The following is a 27,794-nucleotide window of genomic DNA, read 5'->3' on the forward strand; positions in this document are numbered from 1 at the left end:
TTTTTTTTTTGGCAAGGCAGTGGGGTTAAGTGGCTTGCCCAAGGCCCTAGGTTATTATTAAGTGTCTTGAGACCAGATTTGAACTCGGGTACTCCTAACTCCGTGGCAGGTGCTCTATACCCTGCATCACCTAGCTGCCCACTTAGCTCTCTAAGTTGCAGACAACTTACAATCTACACTGGAAAAGAGAATTTTCACTAATATCACTTGCTTGTCTCATTTTTTAATCTTATTTTTTTGTATTCTCTACTCCACCCCAAACTAAATTAATCTCTATCTCATGAATATACTGAACATTTTCCCTCCTGTAAGTCTTTACTCCATTATCTTGAGGATCTTTCTTCACCATTTTACAACCTGTATTTTGAATCCTTTAATACCCAACTCAAATGACACTTCTTTCCCAAAGCTTTTCAAGATTCTCATGTAAAAACTCTCCAAATTTGTATTACATTTTTAACACTTCTTTTAAAATATTCTTCATATTATTGTAGTAATCCCCATGTCATCTCCTAGATTTTAAATTCTTTAAGAGAAGGAAATGTGTATTATCTTTATAGTCCCCATAACATAAGAGATCAATTCTCACCCAGATCTTATTCAGCTTTTAATTCAACTCCTGTCTACATTGGTTGTCTACCCATAAGGGTAGATTTAGGGGAGTAGTGTAAAATGAATTTGAAAAAATAGATTAGAATCAGATTGTGAAGGGTTAAAAAAATCATCCTAGAGTCAATAAGTCAACTCTGTCAATAAGTAGTTTAAGAAATGACTAAGGGAATAAAACCATAATTCATATTTATGAATTATATTGAGAAAAAGTATACTCCAGTGGTTCTTTGAGTAACCAACTTTGAGTAACCAATCTTGTGCCATTAGATTATACATTACCAACAAAAATATAGTAAATGAACTTGGTCATTTGTTTATATGAAAGAAAACAAACAGCCAGTTTATATTTTGAAAACCACTTTCTTAATAAACTTATACAATGAGTAGGGTAATAGGATTGGTGAGGGGCAAAAGTGCACCTCTTACCTTCAGAAACTTCAAATCCTTGCAGACTTGTAGATAACTGTGAGTAATCAGAGTCTTCATGAAATATTCCACTATCAGTTCTTGATTGTCTACGGATGAGTGGTCGATCTTCCCAAACCATCAATGACTCTTCAACTTGTCCTTCGATAGTTTTAGCAAAACAGGTACAACAAGGACTGCATTTCTTCATGATATATTGATTAATTTTAATGTCAAAACATAGCACCAAAATATATACTCCATATATCAATAGAAGCGCAGTGCCCTCATACCTATGTAACAAAAAAGGTTGTGGCTTATTTTTTCACTATTTAAATAATTGGTTTAAAGATACAACTGATGACATTCAAGAAATTACCCATTAGTTTTTTGTTTTTAAATTGTGTTTAAAATACAGTAATGTCTAGAAATTGTTTAAATGAAGATGATTTATTTCACAAGTACTAGTGAATTAGGTAAAACTCAATCCATTTTTACACTTTGTATCAAACACTGCTAAGCAGATATAAATTTTTTGTATTTTTTCTTTATCTCTTATTTGTTTAATATTTATTTATTCTTGTTATTCTCATTTTGTACAAATGTTTTTATACATTAATATAATATTCTTGTTTAAGAGTAAACAAAATACCCCCTCCCCAAAGAATATAGACTCACTTGAGCGATAAACGGGAGAGAAAAAAATTAAAATTAAAATTAAAAAATAATAGTAATAATTGTAGGTACGGCCAGGTGGTGCAGTGGATGGAGCACCAACCCTGGAGCTAGGAGCACCCAAGTCCATATCTGGCCCCATACACCCAACAGTCACCCAGCTGTGTGATCACTCAGCTATAAATATTAAAAAAGGAAACAATTGCTACTTTCAAGGAGCAAGAGAAGATAACATGTTTATAAGTAAATGTAAACTAGGGAATGAGAGAAGGCACTAGCATTAGAAGAATCAGGAAAGGCTTCCATTGTAGGTGGTACTTCAATTCTGTCTTGAAGGAAATGAGAAGTGAGGAGGGCATCCATACATGGAATGAGGAATGGATGGTACAAAGGCACAGACATGGGAGAGAGGGTGCTATGTGTGAGAAACAGAAGGGCAAATTGGTTGGCCCATAGTGTAGATTTAGGAGGGTAAGATGCAATGAGGCTAGAAAAATAGAACCAGATTGTGAAGGGTTAAAAATATCAAAGGAGTTTTTATTTTATCCTAGAGTCAATAAGTGAACCACTAGAATTTATTGAGGGAGTCACATGGAGTTGCATTGGCAGTAGTATTAAGAATGGTTTAAATGGAGAGGCTTTTGAAGCAAGGTGACTAATTAGGAAGTTAGGGTGGTATTCAGTCTAGATGAGAGATGATGAGGCTGGATTAAAAAGTGGCTTTTTGAGTAGACAGGAGGGACCAAATATGGCATGTTGTGGAGATGGGAATGACCAGATGGGATAAGTAATTGAATATATGGATTAAGATAGCATGAGGAAATGAGGATAATGCTGAGGTTAATGAATCTAGGTGGTTAGAAAAAGGATGGTGCCTTTAATAAACATACAGAAGTTTGGCAGAATAAGTTATTTTGTGAGCTGAGGGGGAGTGGGTTCTGGTTTGAATATGATGCTTTTTAGATATTTATGGGACTTAAAATTTGATGATATGGGACTAAAATTTGGGGAAAAGGATATCTTAAAACTGTCCTTAAGATTCTGGGACATGATGTGTATAGATCAGTGAGCCATCTGCTTAGAGATAATAATTAAACCCATGGGAGTAAAGAAAACACCAAGAGAGGATGATTATAAAGAGAAAATAAATGCTTTACATATTGTAAAGATTTCACTTTTCACTCACTTATTAAATTTAAATTGATTTAATTTGCTTAAATTTACTTTAGGACTTTTCTTTTCACATGCTCCTGATGTGCACATGTAAAGAGAGAGAAGAGTGGCCCCAGAGGGAAAAATAAAGACTTTTGTGAGGTGACAGGAAATGGAAGCATAAGGAACAACTTCCATAGACATCACAGTGGGTCAAGAAGTCAGCAAGGAGATGAACCTGAGCACAGAACATTAAGAGGCTATATGGAAAATAATATTACAGGTTAAAGAAAGGAACTGCTCATCACAACTGAGATCAATGTATAACATGGAACAAATATAAAGACTAGCAGAATGCCTTCTGTGGGGGTGGGGTGGGGGGAAAAATTGAAAACTCAAAATAAAATCATTCTAAAAAAAACCTTTTTAATTTGTCACTGACTCCCTTGACCATAACTTTCAATGATTTATGTTATCTTACCAGTAAACTTGATTGTCAAATATTATGCCAAGAATTGCTGCTATGCTGATTGTATATGCCACACAATCTCTAAACATGGGCCAACAAGATAGCTTTGAAACCTGTAAAGTAAAAAAAAAATTATTCTATCATAGTAGTGTGAATTTTTATCAGATATTATGCCCATTCTATTTTTATTTATAGTTAAATATTAACTCTAAGAAAATTATTTCAATATAGGAATTATAAAGAAAAAAATACTACCCATGCTAATTTTCAGAAATTGACTAAAGCTTTGGTGGGTTAAATCATATGTTCTTTTACTGTTAAGAAATAAATTTGATAATATTAAGTGCACTTTTGTTTATAATTTCTTCCTTTGGAAAAAAAAGATGGTCAGTTCTGCTATTATTGAGTGTTTCCTTACCACATTAGAGAGCAGTCCACAAGCTGCACAAATGCCAAGGAGATTATAAATTGCAGATCCAAGGATGGTGCTAATTCCAATATCTCCCTTGGTAACAAAAACTCCTAGGAGCAATACATTAACTGAGTTAGTTGTTGAATTTGAAAGAAAAAGGAGGGACCTATTTGGGAGCAGCAAAGTAAAGCTGGATTTACCTAGAAAAGCTGTGACTAATTCAGGGGCTGAGCTGCCTGCTGCCATAAAAGTTGCTCCTGCAATATCCTGAGACAATCCAAGACCTGAAGACACATGAAATGACAAAGAAACAAGTTAGATGTGACTTCATAAAAGAAATATGCTTTTAAAGAAACAGCTCTCCATTGTCTCATGTAAGAACTTATTATTGAATAAGTTAGAAAATGGAATTTGGGGGCGGCTAGGTGGTGCAGTGCATAAAGCACGGCCCTGGAGTCAGGAGTACCTGGGTTCAAATCCGGTCAAAGACACTTAATAATTACCTAGCTGTGTGGCCTTGGGCAAGCCACATAACCCCATTTGCCTTGCAAAAAACCTAAAAAAAAAGAATGGAATTTAGGAATTTAAAAGTAAAGAAATACTGCTTTATTTTAGAATGAAACAGGGTGAAGCCTATAGACCTTTTCTCAGAATTTTTTTAAATAATTGAGAGAAATGCTAAATTTCAGTTAGAGATTAATGAAAATAGAGATGTAAATTTTATCCTATCCAAGTTTACAGACCTCGTGAAAGAAATCTATTTCAGGTTAAGAACTCCTGGCCTAATGGTCATTAGAGTTGAAATAAGAGCTAGATTTGAGTCCCACAATTATGATTATTGACTATGATGTTTTTCACTCACTTTCCTTATTAAATTTAAATTAGATTTAACTGTGACCCTGAAGCAAGTTTCTGCATATCTCTGAAACCTGTTTTCTAATTTGTAAAGTAGGGGTGACAATCATGCCCTGATTACCTTTTCAGGGCTAATATGAGGTGGGGGGAAGGCTTCACAATACTTCAAGTGCAATAAAAATATGAAGTTTTTTAGATCTTTTTTTTTTGAATATCACAGAAAAGGAGGAGGAGACAGAAATTCATCAGAGACTGAGAGTTACAGGAGGCAGTATAGCAGAATAGAATTTTACAACTTGGATTCAGAAAAACTGGATTTAGGGTCCACATTAGCTCCATATTACCAAATTTTGCTAGTTCTATGACCATCTAACTTCAGTGAATCTCAGCTTTTTCATTTGTGAAGAGAAAATAAAAGCTATTTCTTAGTGGTGTAGTCATATCAGAGTTTTTATGTAAAGAGTGCTTTCCTTATCTGCAAACTGAAGCTGGTCTAGATGGCCTCTGAGACCCCAGTTCTGAATCTTTAATATGCCTAAGAAGAACACATGACTAATAGTAGAGTCTAGCCATGGTCTCTTAAGAGGGTTTTCTAAGAAACATAACTGCTTGTCTAATTAGTAGTATTAATATTTTTATTAGGATTTCCACCAAAATAGATTGACAATACAGGTGTAACTTGAAGTCTTAGAAAATTTTCTGAAGCACTGAGAGACTTGGGTGTCAAAGACAAAACTTTTAAACCAAGGTCTTCTCCACTTCAAAATTAGTCCTCTATCATCTTATTAAATTTGTGCTTAATTTCCCCAGAAGACAGAGTTGGATAAAGATGTAGGAGCAGGTGCCAAGTCTGGTATGAATCAACAGCACATCTATTTCTGAACAGCAAAGTGAAACAGTAGACAGGGTGCTAACCCTGGAGTCAGGAGGACTTGAATTCAAATTCAACCTCAGATACTTAGTAGCTGTGTCAAGGCATTTAACCCTATTTAACTCAGTTCCCTCATCTATAAAAATGAGTGGCAAGCATCAAGGACCTGTAAAACAATAAATGATTTGTTTGTTTCTTCATAAAACGTCCACATCCAAGTGTTGTATTGTGATAGAAAATTGTTAACCCTATTTGATAAAATAAGAGTGACTGAGGACATATATTTTAATCTTAATGTATTTAACTATTGTCTTAAGATGTTAAGCTATTGTTTTTTTAATTTGCTTTACTAATAAAAAGATCTGAGAAAAGTGTATATGAATAAGAAAAGCCAGTATATTAGTTATTTTTTAATTTCAATCTTCAATTTCCATTTTTTATCCATTTCAAGTATAGAGGTATACATTTTCATACTTGCATGTTACTTCATTAGCTTAAGCGTAATAAGATTAGAGCTTTAAGAATATCCCTTAAGAGATTTTTCAGCTTTTCCATTTGTGCAGATGAAAAGTCAAACTTAGAAATTAAAGAGATAACAATGCTGTGCTTTTAAAAGCCTGAGATTAAAGGTCCTAATAAGTAGAATCTGAATTCTTTGATAAATTTTTGAGACAGTATTGAACCTGGGGAAATTCCAAGCAGAGGAAACACCATGATCCTTAGCAGAGAGTCAACAAGATAAAGCAATCCAAAAAGAAACAATGCATAATCTAGTTTAACTGGAGTGTAGACCACTTCATGTAATTATGTAGAAACATAAATTAGGGAAGTCTTGGAATATCAGGCTAAAAACTAACATGTTTCAAGGTGTGAAAAGAACAGTACATATGTCATCTCACTTCATAAAAATTTGAAAGGTGGGCACTATCTTCATTTTGAAGAATAAGGAAATGAAAGCTAAGAAAGATTTAGCTGTCTTGCTCACAGTCAAATAACTAGTATGCTTGAGGCCAAAGTTGAGTCTGGTGTTTCTTATACCAATGCTTTCACACTCTATGATACCTAAATTTTTTTTTTGTTTAGTGATTTTCAATTGTGTCCAACTCTTCATGACCCCATTTGGGATTTTCTTGGAAAAAATATTGAAGTGGTTTGCCATTTCCTAATTCAAAAATATTAAGATACAATCCATATTGTAAAAAGCATCAAGGAACTGTAGAGTGGGAAAAGCAAGAATGGAGGAGAGTAGATACCCAGCTGAATATTGCACTGATATCAACCAAATATTTAAAAATTAAGGAAGGCATCTCTTCAAAATATTGGGTAGTTCCTATATGGATAAAAAATTTCAAGTCTGAAGAGGCATGGATGATCCTGACTCAAAAGTGATAGATTCAAGGTGTAAAATGAGCCATTTTATTACAAAGATTTCCTTTTTGTTTCTGTAGGCATGTGATTTGGGAGATGGGGAGGACTAATAATAGGATTACCCCCCCCCTCAAAAAAGGGCTATAGAACTATTTTAAAACCTGCCATAGGACAAAAAAAGGAAATCCTGAATGAAAAAGATAATTAGGACAGCTTTGAAAGTTACACACTGAATTTATACAAAGGAAAAAGCAAGCTGTATATTATAGATTCACTTTTCCATGTATAATCCTCTCTGCTTGACATACAATTGGAAATGTTCATTTAACTTACTGTTTGCTATGCTCAGGTTTTTTTTTTTTTTAAGTCATGAATGATTTGTGGTTACATCACCCACATCCATGAGATAATATAATCATCTAATTATCAAATTGTAGCTAAAAGGCAGAGAGCCAGCTTCAGAGTTAGGGTGATCTGGGGTCAATTGCTGCCTTTGACATACTGTCTGGTGACCCTATGCAAATTACCTAAGCTCTCAAGGGGAGTTGGGAGACTCCAATTATAATGCAGAGTCCAATCTAAATTGAGGGCATTTCTTCACTGAACTTTCCCTAAAACAATGAAAACTCAGATTGGGTCTCCTCCCATCCCACCCCCCTAACACCTCCACCAAAAAAAAAATGGTTCGCAATTGCAAACTGTGTATACTCCTAAAGCAGCAGAAAGGAAGGAAGTCTAGTAATAGTGACTACTTACTAATGATGATGATAATGGCTACTTTTTTATATAGTGTCTACCATGCTTCAGGTCAGTTAAACAAATATTTCATTTGATTCTCAGAATACATAAAAAGTATTGAAAGGTGGGTGCTATTATTATTATCCTAATATTACAGATAAGTAAACTGAGGCAAATACTGGTTAAGTGACTTGCTTAGAATTAGTTATACAACTCGAAAGTGTCTGAGTTTGAATTTGGACTGAGAACTTCCTAACTTCGGGTTTATTTCTCTCACTAAACACTATGCTATGTAGCTGCTGAATCTCAAATGATTCTATGAAGCATTAATCATTAAAATTATCTAGTGCTGGATATAAAAAATAGATTGATAAAAATGGACAAATTAGGGAAACAAGATAAAAATAATAGAACATAGAACTAAATAAACCCAAAGATATCAATTACTGGGTGAAATATTCACTATTCTGACAAAATGCTGGGGAAACTGGAAAGCAGTCTGCCAGAAATTAAGATTAAGAACAATATCTCACAACACTTGCCATAATTCCAAATTTATACATGATAAATATAAAAGTTCTTATCAGATAAGGGAAAAGAGAAAATGATATCTTTCACAACTATGGATGGGAAAGAATTCTTAACTAAAGGAATAGAGATGGTCATAGAAGATAGCACAATTACAGTCACAAAATTTGAAAGATTGCGCACAAACAAAATTCAGTTATAATTATAACTTGAAAAAATTGTAGCATAGATATTAGGGAATTGATACAAATACAAAAAGATAAAAATAGATATCATAATGGAACATTATTTGTAATATTGTGATGGAATATTACTGTGCCATAAAAAAAATAATGGGGGCGGGTAGGTGGCACAGTGGATAGAGCACCAGCCATGATTCAGGAGTACCTCAGTTCAAATCTGGCCTCAGAAACTTAATAATTACCTAGCTGTGTGGCCTTGGGCAAGCCACTTAACCCCATTTGCCATGCAAAAATCTAAAAAAAATTTTTTTTAAATTTTAAAAATTAAAAAAAAACGATGGCTGGGATGGTTTCAAAGAAATCTGGGAAGACTTATATGAACCAATGGAGAGAGATGTATGAAGAACCAGGAGAACAATTTTTATAATAATGACAGGGAAAAAAACAGCTTTGAAAGGCTGAAGAACTCTGATCAATGCAATGTCTAACTCTGTAGAGAACTGATGTTGAAGCACGTTACTAATATACTAATAATAATGATGATGGATCACAGACCTAGAATATTACACACATTTACAGATATAGTCAACATAGCAATTTTTCTTCACTATACATATTTGTTACAAGGGTGAGTTTTTCTTTTTTTTTCCAATAGTGCAAAGGAGAAAAATAGATCTCCTTCGAAAAATTGAAAACAATTTAATTTTATGTTCTATTCACTGTGCTAGGTATTGATGATACAAATTCCAAATTGAAATAATCCCTGTCAAGAAACATATATATGTTTATGCTTTTCCCTCCAAATACAGTGTAAGTATAGTCAGAATAAATGCAAATAAATGCATTGTAGTCAGAAAGAGAGTTTACAAGTAGGCAAAAGTGAGGAGAAAGAATATTCTAGACAGGAGGGATAATTGGTGCAAATATACAGGATACAGGAGATGTTGAGTCGTGTAAGGAACAGAGAAAAGGCTGGTTTGATGAACTCATGGACTGCAGGAACTCTATGAATTCTAACAAGACAGTAGCTTATATTTGATTATAGAGACAATAGGTAGTCACTTCTATTTATTGAATAAGGTAATTATATGGTCAGATTATGCTTGAGATAAATCACTTTAGTAACTGTATGAATGATGGATTGGAGAAGGGAGGAATTTGAGGTAAGGAGTATAATGAGATGATTATTTCCATAGTTCTGATGAGATCCTGAGCTAGGGAAATGACCGTGTGAGCAGAGAAAAGGGAATGCTTTCAAGAGATATTGTAGAAGTAGAAATGATTTTTCCCCTTTTGAATGAATATTAAAGTAAAGCATAATAAAAGGATTCAAAGGAAACTCTGAGGTTACAAATCTAGATAACTAGAAGTATTGTGGTACCCTCAACTGAAATAAGGAATTTTGGAAAAGGGGTGGGAACAGAGGAGATAATGAATTTTGTTTAGGACATATTGAGTCTGAGGTGCCTTTGAGATAGCCATTTTAAAATGTGAGCAGGTGGTAATTCTAGGAGTGAAGATCAGGATAGCCTTTGTGTGAGAGTGTTTGTGTGTGTGTGTGTGTGTGTGAGTGAGAGAGAGAGAGAGAGAGAGAGAGAGAGAGAGAGAGAGAGAGAGAGAGAGAGAGAGAAGTGATCTATGTGGAGTTTTTTTTTTAAAAAAAGCTAAACTATTTATTGCACATTCCTATTTAGAAAAATTCTATTAATATTTTTATATAATTTTCTTTTCCAAATACATTCTTTCCCATTTCTCATCTCAAAGATCCATCTCTTATTACTGAGACTAAAAGAAGAGAGGAAAAAAAAACAGTTCAATAAAGTTAACCCACATATGGAGTACCAGTCTACAAAATGTTCCATAACCATTATCCTCATGTCTTGCCAACAAGGGAGGAAAGTATATTATCTCTTTGAAGGGATCAAATTTTGTCATTATAATTAAACAATTCTATTTTTAAAGAAAGTTGTTAATCCTTTCAAAATTTTTCAAAAGCAGAAATGAAAGGTATCAACAACCATACAAAAATGCTCCAAATTATGAATGAAATGAAAATTGTAAATGATTCTAAAATTAAACTTATAAAATATATCTGATAAAAGAGAAAAATGACAAGTATTGGCTTTGGAAGGAAAGGCACACTAATGCACTTTTGATGGAGTTGTGAAAATATTTTAGAAAGCAATTTGGAACTGAACCCCCCAAAATCACTAAATCATACATGTCCTTAAATTGGCAATATTACGGGTAGGTAACATACTCTGAAAAGGTTTTTAAAAAGACCAAAAAGGAAAGAAACTTTTGAATAAAACTACTTATAGCAGAAATTTTTATTATAACAAAGAATTGAAAACAAAGAAGATGCCCATCGGTTGGTGAATGTCTGAATGAAATATAGCATGTGGCCTGAATGAATTAAGGTCATAAGAAATGATGATATGGATAAGTTCAGAGAACAGGGAGATTGTGTTAATTAATGTGCAGAGAAGTGAATAGAGCCAGGAAAACAATTTACACAATAACCACAATAATATAAAGGAAAGAAACTCTGAAGGTCTTAAGAACTCCAGTGTACACAATTGCCAGTCATGATTTTTATAAACAGATGTTGAAGCATCCCATTGCAGATGCAGAATGATTCATACATTTTTAGATCTAGCCAATATATTGATTTCTTTTGCTTAACAAAATGCTTATTTGATACAAGGGAAGGTTACTATCTTGTGGAAACCTGCAGAGGCAAAATCATAGAGGCAAAAAAAAGTGTCAATGAAACATTAAAATAATACAGAAGATAGAAGAAAGCTCAGAAGATGACAAAGAGGACAGTTTTTGTTGTGACTGAATAAACTTTATTGTACACCAAAAAATATATACTGTATATATCAGATATTCAAAGTTTCATATATAGTCCTCTTTTCTGTTCTATTTTGCATATTAAAATGTTTATGTTTGTAAAGTTTCTTAAAAAAAAGAATTTTTTAAAAAACCTGAAAATTCAAACTTTGGGAGTCTACCCTAGAGACTCCCATATGGAAGTATGATTGTGTACATAGAAACATAGAATCTGAAAAGTTAAAAAGCCCCTGGTCTTTATTTCAATAAGTACCTGACCTCCTCTACAAGACTTCAAGGATAGAGAATTCATTTTCTTTTGTGGCAGTACACTCCTCTTTCAGACAGATAGCTCTCATTTCTTGAAAGCTTTTCCTGATTTTGAGCCAAAATCTACTTCTCAGCACCTTTCGCCTGTTACTTCTAGTCCTACTTTTTGGGGCCATCTTCAAACACCTGAAGAAGGCTAAAATGAGGTTTAGTTTAATTATGTCTTCTTGACTACACCTACTTCCCATTGATTATCCTTGGTGAAAAACAACTCTGACAGAGTAATAGGAGACCCTTGGGAAACCTCAAGATTCACAGTTTTAGTGCTAAAAAGAACCTTATAAGATCACCTAAACCATTATTCCTGTGGTCTCATTTAATAGATGAGGAAACTGAGAAATGAAGCAACAAAGTGACTAGTTCAAAGTCATATGGAAACAGTGTCAGAGTTAGGGCTAGGTACTCAGGTCTTCTGAAACTCCATTTTATCATGCTACTATTCACTAAAATTTTCTGAATCTTCCTGGAGATTCAGTTCCATTGGTTGATGACCTTGATCTAGAAATAGACTTTAGAGAACCCAGATTTTTTTTGTAAGGCAAATGGGGTTAAGTGGCTTGCCCAAGGCCACACAGCTGGGTAATTATTAAGTCCCTGAGGCTGGATTTGAACTCAGGTACTCCTGACTCCAGGGCCGGTGCTCTATCTACTGTGCCACCTAGCTGCCCCCAAGAACCCAGATTTCTTGCCTACCAGTTCCATCTTCTTTCAACTTTGTCACATGAGATCCCAGAAAATTCTGGAGAGCTGATCAGTCTAGTCGCTTTGGACAGCAGCATATTGTCATTTGTCCTTTATTTCTGAAGATCAGTGATATCACAGAGGTGATATCTTAACTCATGGAATAATTGGATTTAAGCAAAGTAAGTCATCAATTTCACTGTCTTCCAGAATCATCAAAGTCTAGTGGAAAGATAAAAGCCAAGATGACTGATGGCTGGCCTGGGATGCAGTGATGTCTGACTAAGTTCAAAGTGCTCTCCATCATTTGTTTTATTTACCTTCATAGCCATGGGAACAAATTGTTCTCATTTGCCCATTTCATGTAGAAAGGTTTTCATAAGCTTGGGGTAGGCAGACCCCTAAGTCACTGAAAGTTGAGGGTCATCAGTTAGCCTCAGCCTGGTTTTGCCCTTCTCCTGAAATGGTTTTAATGGGAGGTGACCACTGTCCATGCTATATTTCTTGTAGCCATGGGTGAAATGATGGTGAATCAAGTAACCAGCAAAGGTAGATGAGCAGCTATGAAAAGGGCTCAGCAAGCCCTCATACCAGTCCTCCCCAAACACCCTGTACATTCCACAGCAGTCCATATACCCTACGCAAATGACACAGCACTATGTTAGAAGTAAAGGAGCAATGAAAATCAAGAAAATGCCCAATTGGATATAACTTAGAAAAATGAGAATGGAAATTCCAAACCAGAAATGAGGTTTATCTTCATCCATTGCTGGCTATGAAATAATGTACTTTTGTTCTTAGTAACTTACCCTGGTCCTTTAGATAGCTATATTCCAGAGGGTGGGAAAGGGACATTTCTCAGGCTATAACATCTTTTGAATGGAAATGATTGACTTCACAGTCTTGAATTTCCTTTAAGAGTGAATAAGGAAGGGACAGCTAGATGGCTCAGTGAATAGAGAACTGGCCCTGCAGTGAGGAGGACCTGAGTTCAAATTTGACCTCAGACATTTAATAAGTACTTAGCTGAGTGACCTTGGGCAAGTCATTTAACCCCATTTGCCTTGCAAAAAAATAAAATTAGGATATCTGCTGAGTCTTGCTTTAATTAGACATAGAAGGAACACTTCCATGCAGAGGTGTGGGGTGTGCTTCATCATCAGTCTAGTCATGATGACCCACTGAATTAATCAGAATTCATTATTGTGGTCATCATAAACTGTTCTAGTTCTACTACTTTACTCTGTGAGAGAAAGAAGTTCACCTAATTTATCATTGTATATGTTTATATATAAGTGAATATGTCTAACTTGATAAATACATCAATAAACTGTAATGCATTAGTATTCAAAGCCATGACCTAAACTCTAAGCCTTGATTCTGAAAAGCACTGGTTCTGTCCTTAAACTCCTTGAAACACTGATGCTTAACTTGGGCTAGAGCAACAGATTAATTTTCTCTTTCTCCAGTAGAATCATGAATTTGTTTTCATTATTTTGTGGTCACTAATTTGGTATCATCTTTGAAATATCATTTTAAGGCAATGAAAATGATTTTTTAAAAAATATACATACGAGAATTTATACACCTTTAGGTAGTCACTTGGGGAGGTCATATGCTTAGTTCAACCATTTAAAAGAAACTCATTACTTCAAAGAAATAGTGTTTAGGTAAGAATGCTAACTTCAGAGTGAAGAGAGATTGAGATTCAAATTTCACTTTTGATACTGTCTTGTTGAACATGAGAATGTTATTGAATGTCACTCAGCCTTACTTTCCTCATATGTGAAATGGGGACAAGAATAATTTTTAATTCTTACTTCATTGGGTTAGGAGTTATGAGAATAAAATGAGATGATTTATATAAAACACTTTCAAACTTTAAATGCTTTGATAATTACCTTCAGAAATTGTGACATATTTTTTAACATACTGAATTCTTTGAGAGCACACTTGAATTGGGGAATTAGTCAAAAGTCATGTAGAGTCAAGACTGGCAATCAAGCATGGGAATTGCTGTTTGTAGGCCCAACATAGATAAAAATACAAAGCAAGGAAATGGGTTTTCTTATATGATTCATCAACTACTTCTTAAGACCATTCTCATTCTTATTAAAAATCCTGCTTCATCACTTTCTAATTTGATTTTATAAATTTGTTTGACTGAACTATCATATACACCAGAATCTAGGAGTCATGGATGTAAAGGAAAATGACTCCCCCACCTCCAAAATCAATAGCTATTAGAATTGTTATGGGCTTTAACTTGACCTTGAACCATTTTTCTATTTGTTAAAGTGAAAACAACATTATAAGTATTTATTTTCATGTTGCTTGTTCAATATTATTTGGTACACATCTAGTATTATACTGAACCCCCAGATTGACTGCTTGCTCTCTGCATCACTATCTTTTCCCTCTCTGCTGCTTACATTTCCTTCCATGGTCACCCCTACCCCACTGACCCTTTTAGCTCAATTAGTTAAAATGCACTGAGGATTCTTTGTGAAATAAAATTAGAGGTCATCCAAGGGAATTTCAATCAAACTGAAAGAGAAAAGAGAAAAGAAAAGAGATGAGACAAACTCTTAGGGGGAAGGATGAGTGTCCTCCCAGCATGGAGGAAATACTATTCTTAGTCTCTTTGTACTTTAGAAAGGTTTAACTTTTGCAAATTCCACAAAGATCAATAACCAAACCCAGAGTCTAAGCTATCCAAATGTTATCCATGCCTACTCCCTCCTAATTTTATCAGTGTGTAAGTAATTCAAAACCTGGTGAATTGAAATTAATTGAAATTTAAATTATTTTCCCCTTTAAAATTAAAGTTCACATTTATATTAGATTCTTAAAATTAATGTTTTTTGTTAAAATACATTTTTAAAAGTCTTTAAAAGATTTAAGATAACATTATGGAATGATAATTATATTTTTAATCATAGTCAGAAAAAAGCTTCCTTACATACTAATGTTTAAGCTGCATGTTTTGTGGTAGTCAAGAATAAGAAACAAAATGAGTGGTCAACAATTGAGCAATGAGCACAATGAGTGGCCAACAACTGGGGAATGGTGTAAAAAATTCTATGTGGTAGGACAGGATTTTCCTGTTTTTTTTTTTTTGAAATAAGGATTAGTTTTTTTTTCCCTAAAAGGCAACAAAACTATTCCTGGGACTTTATTAGCCTCAGTCTCTCTAGATACAGCTTCCTGATCACTTAAGGTATAAAAATCCTACATCATCGTTTTCGAATACTAGAATACTCAGCATATGCTTAAAAGAGAGGGGTAGGAGCAAGTACAAGGGACTTTTTTAGGAGTGTCCTAGAAATCTTGAGGAATAAGTTTGTGTAGCCTCTATTGATCTGAGATCAAGTAAGGGGATTAATTTCACAGTGAAATAGTATTTTTTTTGGTCTTAAACTTACCTCTTTCTGATATCTCCTCAATTTTCTGCTTCATGACCATCCCCCAAACATGACTTTGATCACATTCCTTTTTTAGTTTTCTATTTTCCAACATGAAAATTACAATTTTTCTTTGAGGCTTTCGTCAAAGGGCAGCAACCCTGCTCCTCTTGGAATAGCACAGGGTTTTGTTCTACATAGTGTAGAGATGTATTCAAGAAGGAAAATCTGAAAGAAGGGTAGACAAGGTACCCAAGACAATAGGGTAGAAGAATGACCATAACTTGGTAGCAAAGAGCTCTGTATGATTCATTGCACTTGGAAAGCAGAGATTTTTGAATCCTAAAACCAGAGCTGACCCCAGAAACTCTCTAGGCAAGCCCCTCCTTTATTTATTTATTTATTTTAGGGTGGTTTTTTTTTTTTTTTGCAAGGCAAATGGGGTTAAGTGGCTTGCCCAAGGCCACACAGCTAGGTAATTATTAAGTGTCTGAGATCGGATTTGAACTCAGGTACTCCTGACTCCAGGGCCTGTGCTCTATCCACTGTGTCACCTAGCTGCCCCAAGACCCTCCTTTTAAAGGTAAAGAAACTTGGGGGCAGCTAGGTGGCTCAGTAGATAGCCCTGGAGTCAGGAGGACCTGAGTTCAAATGTCATCTCAGACACTTAATAATTACCTAGCTGTGTGACCTTGGGCAGGTCACTTAACGCCACTATCTTGCAAAAAAAAAAGGAAAGAAAAGAAACTGAAGTCCCAAGGGTCAATGACCTACACATAGTCCACTTACCTTAAGTGAGAACTGGCTATAGTTTCCTCTCCAGGAAGAGAAAGAACCAGTTCTTGGAAGTGCCTAGAACACAAAGACTTGTCCATAGTCAAAAATATTTCTTAATTGAATTTTTACCTTTGAATTTATTCCCATAAATTGAGAAACTGCTTGTCAAAAGGCTTGGTTTTTTTTTTTTTGTTGTTGTTCTGTGATCAGGAGAAGGAGCTTCCTGGGTTGTCTTCCTTAAGCATGGACTTGTAATAATTCTTTTTTGTTCTTGTTATTAAAATGATGTGTTGAAGCAGCTCAAACATTTTTTGGTCTCAAGACTCCTTTAAACTATTAAAAATTATTGAAGATCCCCACAGGGTTTGTGTAGTTTGTATCTATCAATATAATGTAAGATATTAAAATATCTTAGTATTATTCAGAAAATAGGTTTGACTATGTGGACTCTCTAGAAGGTTCAGAGAAGTCCTGGAGAGGGAGTGAGATCCACTGGCATAGTATGCAGAGTGATGGACTTTAGTCAGGAAGACCTGGATTTCAATCTTGTCTCTGGTGTTATTAGCTATTTGGTCTTAGACAAATTACCAAACTACTTATTGGATTTTCATCAGAACATCTGTAAAATGAGGTTGTTCAATTCAATTACCTTTAAATCTATGATCCTGTGATGCCATTTGGTGTGATGGAAAGAACATTGGTTTTAGACTCAAAACATTTATTCTGATACCAGCTTTTTCACTTATGAGATGTATAACCATAGGGAAGTCATTCTACCTCTCTGAGCCTCAGATTCCTCAACTGTAAAATGGGGGTGATTTGTATCTCACCATTGTGGAGGGAAGGTATTTTATAAACTTAACAACCCTAATATAACTAAAATAGATACTTCTTTAAAGATAAATGTACATGTCATCAAAGAAAATTGACTAATGCATGTAAACTGTTTTCTCTTTTACATGCCAGCAATAGCTACAGAAATCTATCAAAGCTTTTTTACTCATTTAGTTTTCCCTATAAACAAAGACATGCTTGCAAAAAATCTGGCCAGTTTATAATCACTACCTAGCTGGAATTTATATTGTTCTTAAGTTTATATGTATATATGTAATCTCAAGGAAACCTCACAATATTGCCCTGAGATAGGTAGTGCAGGTACTATCTCCCCCATTTTATGGATGAGGAGCCTGAGACCTAAAGACTTGGCCTATAGCTAGTGAGGTGTTGAAGGTAAGATTCAGATTCAGATATTCTTGACCTGGAACCCAGTGCTTGCTTCACTCATTTGCTGCAGTCTGTCTTTAATAGTCATTAGCTCAGCGGTCCATGATATAATATAATGATGTAAGATTATATAGATATATACATATCAACAGACATATACATATATATATATATATATATATATATATATATATATATATATATATGTCCATGTTGGCAGGTATGCTCAGAAATGATGTATTAACCAGCTGAGCTAACCAGTCATAACTAATCTAAGTGGCTGAAAATTCAGTGGCAGCAAATCTTAAATGTTACTACCTTCAGTGTATGTATGAATGATGGTTTCTTTGACCTTCATTATTTTTTTTTAGGTTTTTGCAAGACAAATGAGGTTAAGTGGCTTGCCCAAGGCCACACAGCTAGGTAATTATTAAGTGTCTGAGGCCTGATTTAAAACCAGGTACTCCTGACTCCAGGGCTGGTGCTTTATCCACGGCGCCACCTAGCTGCCCCGACCTTCATATTTGAAGAAAGTCATGACATCAGGGAGGTGATGCTATGCCAAGCATGTGAATTGGATTTGAGTGAGGGGATGCCGTACTAAGTCACCAACCTCCACTTCTCCTCTAGAGCCATCAGTCTAGTGGCCAGATATGAGTCAGGACTACTGGAGATGGCCCTGGATGTGAGGCAATGGGGTTTAAGGGACTTGTCTAGGGTCACACAGCCAGTAAGTGTCAAGTGTCTGAGGCTGGATTTGAACTCCTGTCCTCCTGACTCCAAGGCCAGTGCTCTATCCACCACCTAACTGTTACAGACACACACACACACACACACACACACACACACACACACACAGAGAGAGAGAGAGAGAGAAAGAGAGAGAGAGAGAGAGATTTACACAATAGCATTTTGTCCAGAGTATCCAAATTAGAGGATGCAGTCTACAACAACCAGGAAACAGCAAACTTAGTGCCTAGTTTGCAAGAATAATTAACTCCAAAATGACAGGATGAGGAGACCTCTCCAGTCACACCCTGCTGCCATCCCTCCTGACCCTAACCAGAGCTCAAGTGAAGTCACATTTTGTGCTATTTGCCTTCCAGAGGAGTTTGTGGCAGAGCCCTGGACATCATGTCTTGCTTTAGTCTGGGTTTCCAAAGTGGCTGAACTAGTTATGTCTTAGATGCCTTTCAACTGACTCCATAATAGGGGTGTTATGAGGCTCAAATGAAATAATGATTGCAAGACACTTTACAAATCTTAAAGCACAATCTACATGCTGATTATTATTATTATCATTATTGTTATTATCAGTAGGAGTAGTGGTTGTAAACGTAGTAGCAAGAGTAGCAGCAGCAGCAGTAGCAAAAGCAGAGGCAGGGGTGGGGGCTGTAGCAATAGCAATGATGGTAGTGGTAATAGTAGCAGCAGTAGTAGTAGCAGCAGCAGCAATATTTGTGGTAGTGGTAGTGGTAATGGTAGCAGGAGAAGTAGCAAGTAGCTGTAGCAGTAGCAGTAGTAGTAGTAGTGGTAGAAGTAGTAGTAGTAGTGGTAGAAGTAATAGTAGTAGTGGTAGTAGTAGTGGTAGTAGTAGCAGTATCTGTGAAATAGCAGTGGTAGTGTTGGTAGTAGTAGCAGTAGTAGTAATAGTAGCAGTGGTAGTAGAAATGATAGTGGCAGCAGTAGCAGTAGCAGTAACTGAGCATTAGTGGTAGTAATAGTAGTAATAGGAATAGTAGTAGTAGGAATAGGAGTAGTAGGAATAGGAGTAAGAGTAGTAAGAGTAGTAGGAATAGTAGGAGTAGTAGAGCAGTAGTAGTAGTGGTTGTAGTGGTAATAGTAGCATTACTATTAGCATTCAAAGCAGTAGAGGTAGAGGTAGTAGTAGTAGGAGGAGGAGGAGGAGGAGGAGGAAGAGGAGGAGCAGTAATGTGCTTACAGTCACCAGGCCTATAGTCTAGTGACTTCAATTCAATTTCCTTCTAGAGCAAAAACAAAGATGTGCTAGTAAATATTTAATAACTCAGCTCTCTGAAAAAATAATATATATTTATACTTTTACATTTAATTTATTATTACCATGTAAATCTAGACAACAGCAAAATCATAAATAGAGCCCTAATTTGCAGGCATTGTGGACTGAAAATTCAACAATTAACTCTCACAGGCCTGCTTTAAAGTTGGAAGACCTGAGTTCAAATCTTACCTCTGGTGATTTCTATGTGGCCTTTGGAAAGCCACTTAACTTTACTGGGTAGCAATTTCCTCATCTATGGACCTAACCTTCAGCTGTTTAATTTTTATTATTAAAAGTAAAGACAATATTTCAAAATTTTAAAATTTTATACATTTAAAATATAAGATGTCAAACATATTCCTTAATTCAATAAATATGCTTAACATTTTTGGAAGATCTTACAAAAAATTTACTGTCTTATCATAAGAGATCAGTACAAAGCCACTAGGGATCTTTGGTAACATAATAAATAAATGCAATAAAGCAGGAGTGTAGTGGAGTGGTCCATGTTTAAAACATTAGTAAAATCTGATGCTTATATGTCATACTTAGTATTATCTTTGCCAATCTGTAATATTCTAGTACTTAATACACTGGGTCCTCTGAGACCTTCCAGATTGTCCAAAGATTCCCCCAAGAGTGATTTCAGAAGCCTAGCTCAGTCCAGATGGAAGAACTTCGCACCACTTACATTCACTGATGGCTTCCAGGGAAGGTAAGAAGTATTCATCACAAACAATTGATATGGCCATGAACATATAAAGAATTATTAGGAAATAAATGATGATTCCTCCATCTATTTGCTCCTGTTTGGTAAAAAATCCTTCTGGAAACTCTGATGATGGAGCAAAGATGCATTGAGTGTTGTTTTCTAAGAAAGGAAAAAACAAGAATAATATGTGTCCATGATACACCACTCTTGCTTGTGAAAAGATATTTTGAACCTTTGAAGATTTTTATAAAAAAAATAAAAACTATGGAGAAAGATTTTTGATACTGTAAGTAAAAATAATTCATTTTATTGGTTTTGCTTATGTATAACAATGTTTGTGTCGTCAAATTATATGTTGTGGATATATTGGTATGTTTGTGTCTGTCTCTCTCACTCTCTCTCTCACTTTGTATGTGTGTGTATGTATTTGTATGTATTTTCTTCAGGCACCTAGGTAATACAGCCACTAAAGCACTGACTTTGGAGTCAGGAAGACCTGAGTTCAAATCCAGTTTCAGACAAGTTGCATAAGTCCTGATAAGTTACTTAACTTCTCTCAGGAGGTAAAATGAAGATAATAATCCCTACCACCCAAGGATGTTTTTAGAGTCAAAGGAAATCATATATATGTGATGTACTTAGTAATCTTTAAAGTACTATGAAAATATGAGTTATAATTATATATTTGCCATTATGTTAATGATTTTTTAAATTGAGAACTGTGATTTCATTGGCTTAGGGAAATCCTTATTTGAGATTCCCCCACCCCAGCCCCCAAGATGAGTTTTCTAAGTTTTCAATTGCTCTACAACATCTAATTTTAGAGTTTCCTTCAGACCCTTATGAGGTTGTCAATCAGTCAATAAATACTTTTTTAAGCCCTACTATGTGCCAGATGCTATGATAAGCATTGGGAATACAAAAACAAAAAAGAAAACTAGTTCCTGCCCTCAGGTACATTCTAAGGGGGAAGACAAGATCCAAAGGGTAAGTGACTTTACAAGGGCATCACAGGCAGAATATGTCAGTCATTATTTAACTCAGATTTTCCTGACTCAAAACAATCATTTCTCTTTTCACTGTAATTCTAACTCTTTATTCTAAATTTATTCTTATAGTTACTAATGTTTATAATAATGTTGAGAAGCAGTGTTTCATGAAGGATAGAAAGCCAGTCTCAAGAGTTTAGGAAAATTCAATTGCAAGACCTGTTTCTGACATGCACTGATCAAAGGACTTTTGGCAAGTCTTTAAGGCTAAGTTGCAAAATCACAGTAGGAATCACCCTACTTAGAGCTCTCTGCATTTATGAAATCATAGTTTGAGCAAAATAATAACCATCTTAACATCAACAGTAATCATATAATAATAACCAAATACATATATGATGACTATATAATTTAATAAAGTAGCTTTATATGATACATAACATAAACCATACATAATAATATAATCAACATATATTATGCAATGATATGCATCATATAGTTATGTATTATATAATTGCTTATACAAATACATAATTATCTTATCATGTATAAGTGTGCACAATTACATATATAAATATATTATTATAGTGTATATAATTATATAAGATATAGTGCATGGAAATTTAACATTATATACTATATTCGTAAACATGTAATTATAAATAAAAATACCCCATATAAAGATATACATCATTTGGAAATAGATAATGCTATATAATATTTTATATAAAATATAATTATATACTATAGTATAATAAAGAAACTATAATATATAAATATATAATTATTATGTTACATATTATAAAATATATACATATAATTATTATATTCTATAGGTATGTAATATTTAGATGTTTATTTTACTGCTCAGAGTATTCATATTATTATTATTATTATGAAAAAGAATAGCTAACATTTATATTCTCTTTATGCTTTGGCATAAATGTAAGTGCTTTTTATTAATTCATCTCATTTAATACAACAACTCTGAAAGATAAAAACTATTATTATTGTCATCTTACAACAATAGCTGAAGAGATGTTAAGTGTCTTGGCCTGGTAAACCATCCTGGAAACATTAAAAGTAGGGCTGACTCCAGTCTTCCCAACCTGGGGTCCAGTGCGTTACTCACCCAGCTTCCTTCCTTCCCTGCTCTTCCCACTCCTGATTAAATAAGGTCCAGATCTGTGTAATTTCAGTCCCGATTGCCCCTACATTTCCTAGTAATGACTCTGCCCATAATCTTGGAGAATATGTCATCTTTCAGACTGGGCTCTGAGTTGACCGGACTAGATTATTTTTCTAAAGATGCTTCCCATCTGGTCCTGAATTTGAATCCTATCTCTGATAATAATAAAATGTAGTATGTAATGCAGCCTATCTCCAGCCAAAATGTTCTTCAGCTAAGTAGCATAGTAGCTAGACTATGGGCCCTGGAGTCAGGGGAACCTGAGTTCCAATGTGACCTCAGACTCTTGACACTTAGTAGCTGTGTGAACCTGGACAAGTCACTTAACCCCATTGTCCCATGAAAATTAAAAAAAAATGATGTTCATCATCTGTAAAATGAGAGATTTGGACCAAATGATCCCTGTCTTTCAAAATCTACTAAGCTATGAGTAGTGTTCGATTTGTAGATCACCTTAAAAATGCTACTTAGCAATCATATGGCAAATTATTTCCCCTCTTCAGACCTGTTTCCTCATTTGGAAGTCTGTGTGTGTGGGGGGGGGGTTGGGGTGGAAAATAAGGGCTTTAGACTTAATGATCTCCAAGTTATCTTCTAGCTCTAAATCACTGGATAGTCTGTACTTAAGTTGATCCTTGAACTGTGGCAGGAAGAGATCCTTCTCAGAAAAAAGGATGAGAGTACATGGGAAGAATTAGAGAAAAAAGAATCATCTTTCTTCCCTAACTCTCTACCCCCTCTTTAATGCTGGGGTTATATCCTGACCCTAAATCTAAAAGAAGAGCAGGGTTCCCTGAGTTCCTTTTACCTCCAGGCCCTGCTGACCCTTTGTCCATTTTGATATCAGAATTTACTTCCTGCGACAAACTAGCCCTTGCAAGAAAGGGTGAGAGAAGGTCTGCAGGTGCTTGAAAGGGTGTGGGTGATCTTTGAAGAAAACATGTAAGAGCCAAGTCCAGACTAGCTGTCTTCCTCCCCCAATTCCCCATTAATCTCTCCTGGGCTATCTCTGAGGCTCCCTCTAGGAAAGTAAAACCATTTGATTTATTTCAAGCTGATAAAACTAAAACGAATGCACCAAAAAGCATGAAATGAAATGAGCCTAGTGAGAAGGCATTCCTTTCCCTGGAAAATCTGAGAGGAGCGATAGCAGAATCAACTGAGACATATACCTGTGTCCCTTGGGAGCCGTTGTGGGTGGGAAGCCCCTTGGGGAGGCAGGTGGACTGTAGCCCAGAGAATTCCTAGAAGCATCAACCTCCTCCAGTCCCTCTGGCTGGCTCTCTTCTCCATTTCCCTGCTTCTTGGATATTCTGTGCTGTAAGAAGAGAGACAAAGAGGATTAAGCTCAATCATGTGAGGCAAGTCTCCTGCCTAGTCCCCTGCCCCCAGCCCATCTCAGTCAGACCAGGGTGTTGTGAGGGGGTGGGGGGGCTTTATGCTGGTTGGCTGGCTGACTGGGTCCATTCACCCTCTGGTCAGGAGATTTCAGCAAGAGTTGGGATAAAAAAGTAGAGAAGTTAGCAGATTAATAGTTTATGGAAGAACAAGCTTGGCCTGTAGCCTTTCCCAGGATAGTGAACCTCTAAGAGCACATCATATGCCATTGTTGAATTTTTGAGTTAATGCATACAGATATGAATCTTGACTTTTCCACTGATAAGATAAATGACACTGGATGTTGCTTCATCTCTTGGGGCCTCCTTTTTTTCTGCATGCAACCAAAAGAGGTATCTCCTACTCACAGGTGTCCCATATTCTAGGAACCACATCGCTGAATGATAGCAACTCACAAGCTCCCACTGACGTATTTCCTTTTTTTCCTAGTTAGCCAGCAGACATAATTAGTACAAACTGAAGAGGTTCTTGAACTTTAAAAAAATCATTTTATAACTATTTTCCAAAGTACTTGGGTCTTCTATGTAATCAATGTATTTTATGCATTTAGAGAGACATGATAGTCCGAAAAGGAATCCATAGATGTCATCAGATTACCAAAAGGCTCCATGATAAACACAAAAATGATTAAGAACCTGTGGTTTAAAGCAAAGGAATACATTCAAATAGCAGAAGTAAGAAAACATTTCTTGACACAAACCTAGGGCAAACTATCCCACAAATACATACACCATCAGGTGGGAAGAATGGACACCTGTAGGGCATACTCATGGAAAAAATCACGGATGTAAAGAACCACACTGCATGGTGTGTGTGTGTGTGTGTGTGTGTGTGTGTGTGTGTGTGTGTGTGTGTGCGCTTGTGTGTATGTAAATGGATTAAGTCAAATTCACAACTGACACTTCCAACCCTGCAAGGCTATTAGAGTCCTTTGGTAACACCATCATGCTGCCTGCTCCCTAATGTTTTTTCATAGCTTGAAGTCTCTCTCTGCTTGCTCCCCACTAATCTCATACAGTCTCTGCTGGGTATGGAATCAATCTTTGTGTGGGTGGTGGGACAGTATACTTTCAATCTCTGTTGACCATTGCTACCAGTCAGTCTTTCATGGTTGTTGGTTGGTAGTGTTCCAATGGACTCATAGTGTTCATCAGAAATGACCCCACTACTCCTTAGTGTGGTGAACCAGAGGAGAAATGTGTTCTGTTATTCTTCATTTAGCAGGCTTTGGCTTTATCTTGATTAGAAAAGCAGAACCTTAAAGCATCTTATTACCAGACTGGGATAAAATATCTCAATGCTTCTCTTAATATTTGATAGGAATAAGGGTTTCTTTTCCAGAAGGTACTTTAACTGGGCTACCGAGCTCTTTGGGACATACTTAAAGTTACTAAAGTGAAATTTCCTAAAGCTTACATCTGACATGTCACTGTGCCATAACTTATGATGGTTCCCATATGCTTGTTCTTGTTGTTTGTCCTTTATTTTCAAAGAGGACCAGTGACATCAGGATGGTGATGTCTTGACTTGGAAATGAATTGGATTTAAGTGAGGCAGAGTAGTGCATAGTCACCTGTCTCACTTTTTCCTCCAGAGTCATTGGAGTCCAGTGGCAAGTTATAGGTCAGGACAACTGGTGATAGCCCTGGATGTAGTGGGAGATCCTAGCCTTTTTAAGTTAAGGTCTTTTCCAGGTCTCAGTTTGTCCCATTTACCTCTAAATAGAAACTCCTCCATTTGGTATTCAACCCTCTACCTATCTTTCTAGTTTTCTTATGTAATATTCCCCTCTACACACCCAGCCTGGTGGTGCAGTGGATAGAGTGATGGGTCTGAAATCAGAAAAACCCAAGTTCAAACCCAATGTCAGACCCTTTCTGGCTACAGGATGTTGGGCAGAGCACTTAACCTCTGTTTACCTTGGTCTCCTCAATGGTAAAATGAGGATACCAATTCCACAGGGTAGTTATTAGGATTAGTACTTAATATATAGTAGATGGTCTATGAATGCTTATTCCTTTCTCTTCTCCCACCCCATGATTTGACCAGACTGACCCATTTGCTATTTCTTACAGTCAATACTCCATCTCCTGCTTCCATATATATTATGCATGCTATGTTCTTCCTTCTAATCTTTTCCTCTCATAGTACCTGGCTTCCTTCCCAACTTGGCTAGAGCACCACTTCCCCAAGAAGTGTTTCCTGGCCTTCCACCTCCCATCCACTCCCACCTCTTATTCCCCAGCTGCTAGCCATTTCCCAAGAAGGTCCTGGTACTATAGCTGTTCTGTATCTCATATACACATACACATTGTCTCTCTCATTAGGATATAGTTCCTTGAGGAAAGGCCTATCATTGCTGGTTCTTTGTAACCCCAGCATTTAACCAAGTATTTGACACAGGAGTAAGTTGTTAATGAATGTTGATTAATTGGTTAAATATAAATCCAGAGTTTACATATGTCTAAAGTAACAATATCACCTCTAGGAATGGGGAAATTTTTTAAATTAAATTTTGTATATTCTTTTGGTTTTTTAAAAATTCTATTTATTTTTACTTAAAGAAAAATTTCCCCTTCATTCAATTATTTGTATGTTGACAGGTCACAGATTTGCCCCTGCATCTCTAGAGATAACCAATATGTATAAATCTCTATCCATCCATCCATCTATCCATCTATCTATCTATCTATCTATCTATCTATCTATCTATCTATCTATGAGAAGTTTGAAAAAGATTATTTGACTATTGGTAGCCTTTGCTCTCTACCTATTTAATACCATTCTCATGAAAGGAAAACTCCACAAATTTCCTATAGAAAGAGACAATCTATACAGATAGCAACCAAAGTGAATGAAAGGAGATATGAACAAGAAATATAATACAAGGGGTGCTGCTATGAAAAATCCTTCTCTTTCCCTGTTTTTTTTGAAGATTAGGAGACCTCATGAGGAAAAGGGGGGAAGGGGGAGGGGAGAATAATTCCTGGCTGACATCTTGAATAATCTTTGCTTCAGAGGCCCCTTGAAGCTACCCTATATTCTCATGTTTTATCAACTTTTTAAGAAATCATCATGGAAAAATAATGAGCTGGCTTGGATTTCCATTTCTGGCTCTGATGGGAAGCAGAAGGTATAGACTGGGTGTTCTGGTCCTGAGTTGGCAAAAATTTCCAGGCACAGTTGAGTTTTGCTGGGAAATGCTTCCCACTATCACATTTCTACCATGGTCATTTCTAGGAATTAGATATCTCAATCTTCTATGTGGCTGTGTGGCTATGCTATGACTGAGATGTTGGTGAATCTGACTCACCAAAGTATATAGTCCAGGAATATAGCAGATACTCTTCAGCAGCAGAATGAGTATTCTATATGAATATATTCTGTGCAATCAAAATGTGGTCTTGTTGTGCATAGCAGCTGAGGATCTGGGAAGGAGTTACTTAAGATTTATTCTATGAGGTTTCTAATGAAAGTTTTCCCCTTTGGACCACAATAACTTCATTTATCCCTGAACCTCAGGCCTACTTTCTTCCCCACTGTCTCACAATAAAACCACACAAATATAGTCAAGTGGTCTATTCAGTCTATGTGTGGCTAAAAAAATAGAAATAAAGTGGGGGTGAAGAAAGGTACAGACTAAGTACAATGGAGTCACATATTTAGTGTTAAATAAATACTTCCTGATTAAAATTTAACTAATTGAAGATACTATTTTCCCCAATATAGGTATGCCTAGTTCTATGCAAATCAATAACTAAATATATGGAAGGAGAGGGGGAGATAGAGGAAAAGAAAAACAGAGTTTAAAGTAAACAAAATGAAGGGGCAGAACAGTGTCCAAATCCTGACTGTACCACTTCCTTAGGTCAAATTGACATGATCATCAATTCTCTCAATTCTCAAGGAAGTTGCTTGGCAATTATTATTTATATTGCCAACTGCTTCCTATCTGTTATTTACAGCAG

The 27,794-nt window shown here is 35.7% G+C and overlaps 1 protein-coding gene across 1 annotated transcript in view; it reads right to left on the reverse strand.

The window, feature by feature from the left end:
* SLC24A5 (solute carrier family 24 member 5) overlaps positions 1-23,784 on the reverse strand; it is a 28,209-nt gene extending 4,425 nt beyond the window's left edge. The window contains exons 1-6 of the mRNA XM_074234755.1: positions 23,601-23,784; positions 20,230-20,409; positions 3,926-4,009; positions 3,732-3,835; positions 3,326-3,426; positions 1,039-1,310 (exon numbers count right to left, since the gene is read on the reverse strand). Coding sequence (XP_074090856.1) covers positions 1,039-1,310; positions 3,326-3,426; positions 3,732-3,835; positions 3,926-4,009; positions 20,230-20,409; positions 23,601-23,784 — 925 coding nt within the window. The remainder of the gene's footprint in view (positions 1-1,038; positions 1,311-3,325; positions 3,427-3,731; positions 3,836-3,925; positions 4,010-20,229; positions 20,410-23,600) is intronic.
* Between the last annotated feature and the right edge of the window lie 4,010 nt (positions 23,785-27,794).

Source organism: Macrotis lagotis, chromosome 4 (assembly GCF_037893015.1).
Source record: "Macrotis lagotis isolate mMagLag1 chromosome 4, bilby.v1.9.chrom.fasta, whole genome shotgun sequence".
NCBI classification, from domain to species: Eukaryota; Metazoa; Chordata; class Mammalia; order Peramelemorphia; family Peramelidae; genus Macrotis; species Macrotis lagotis.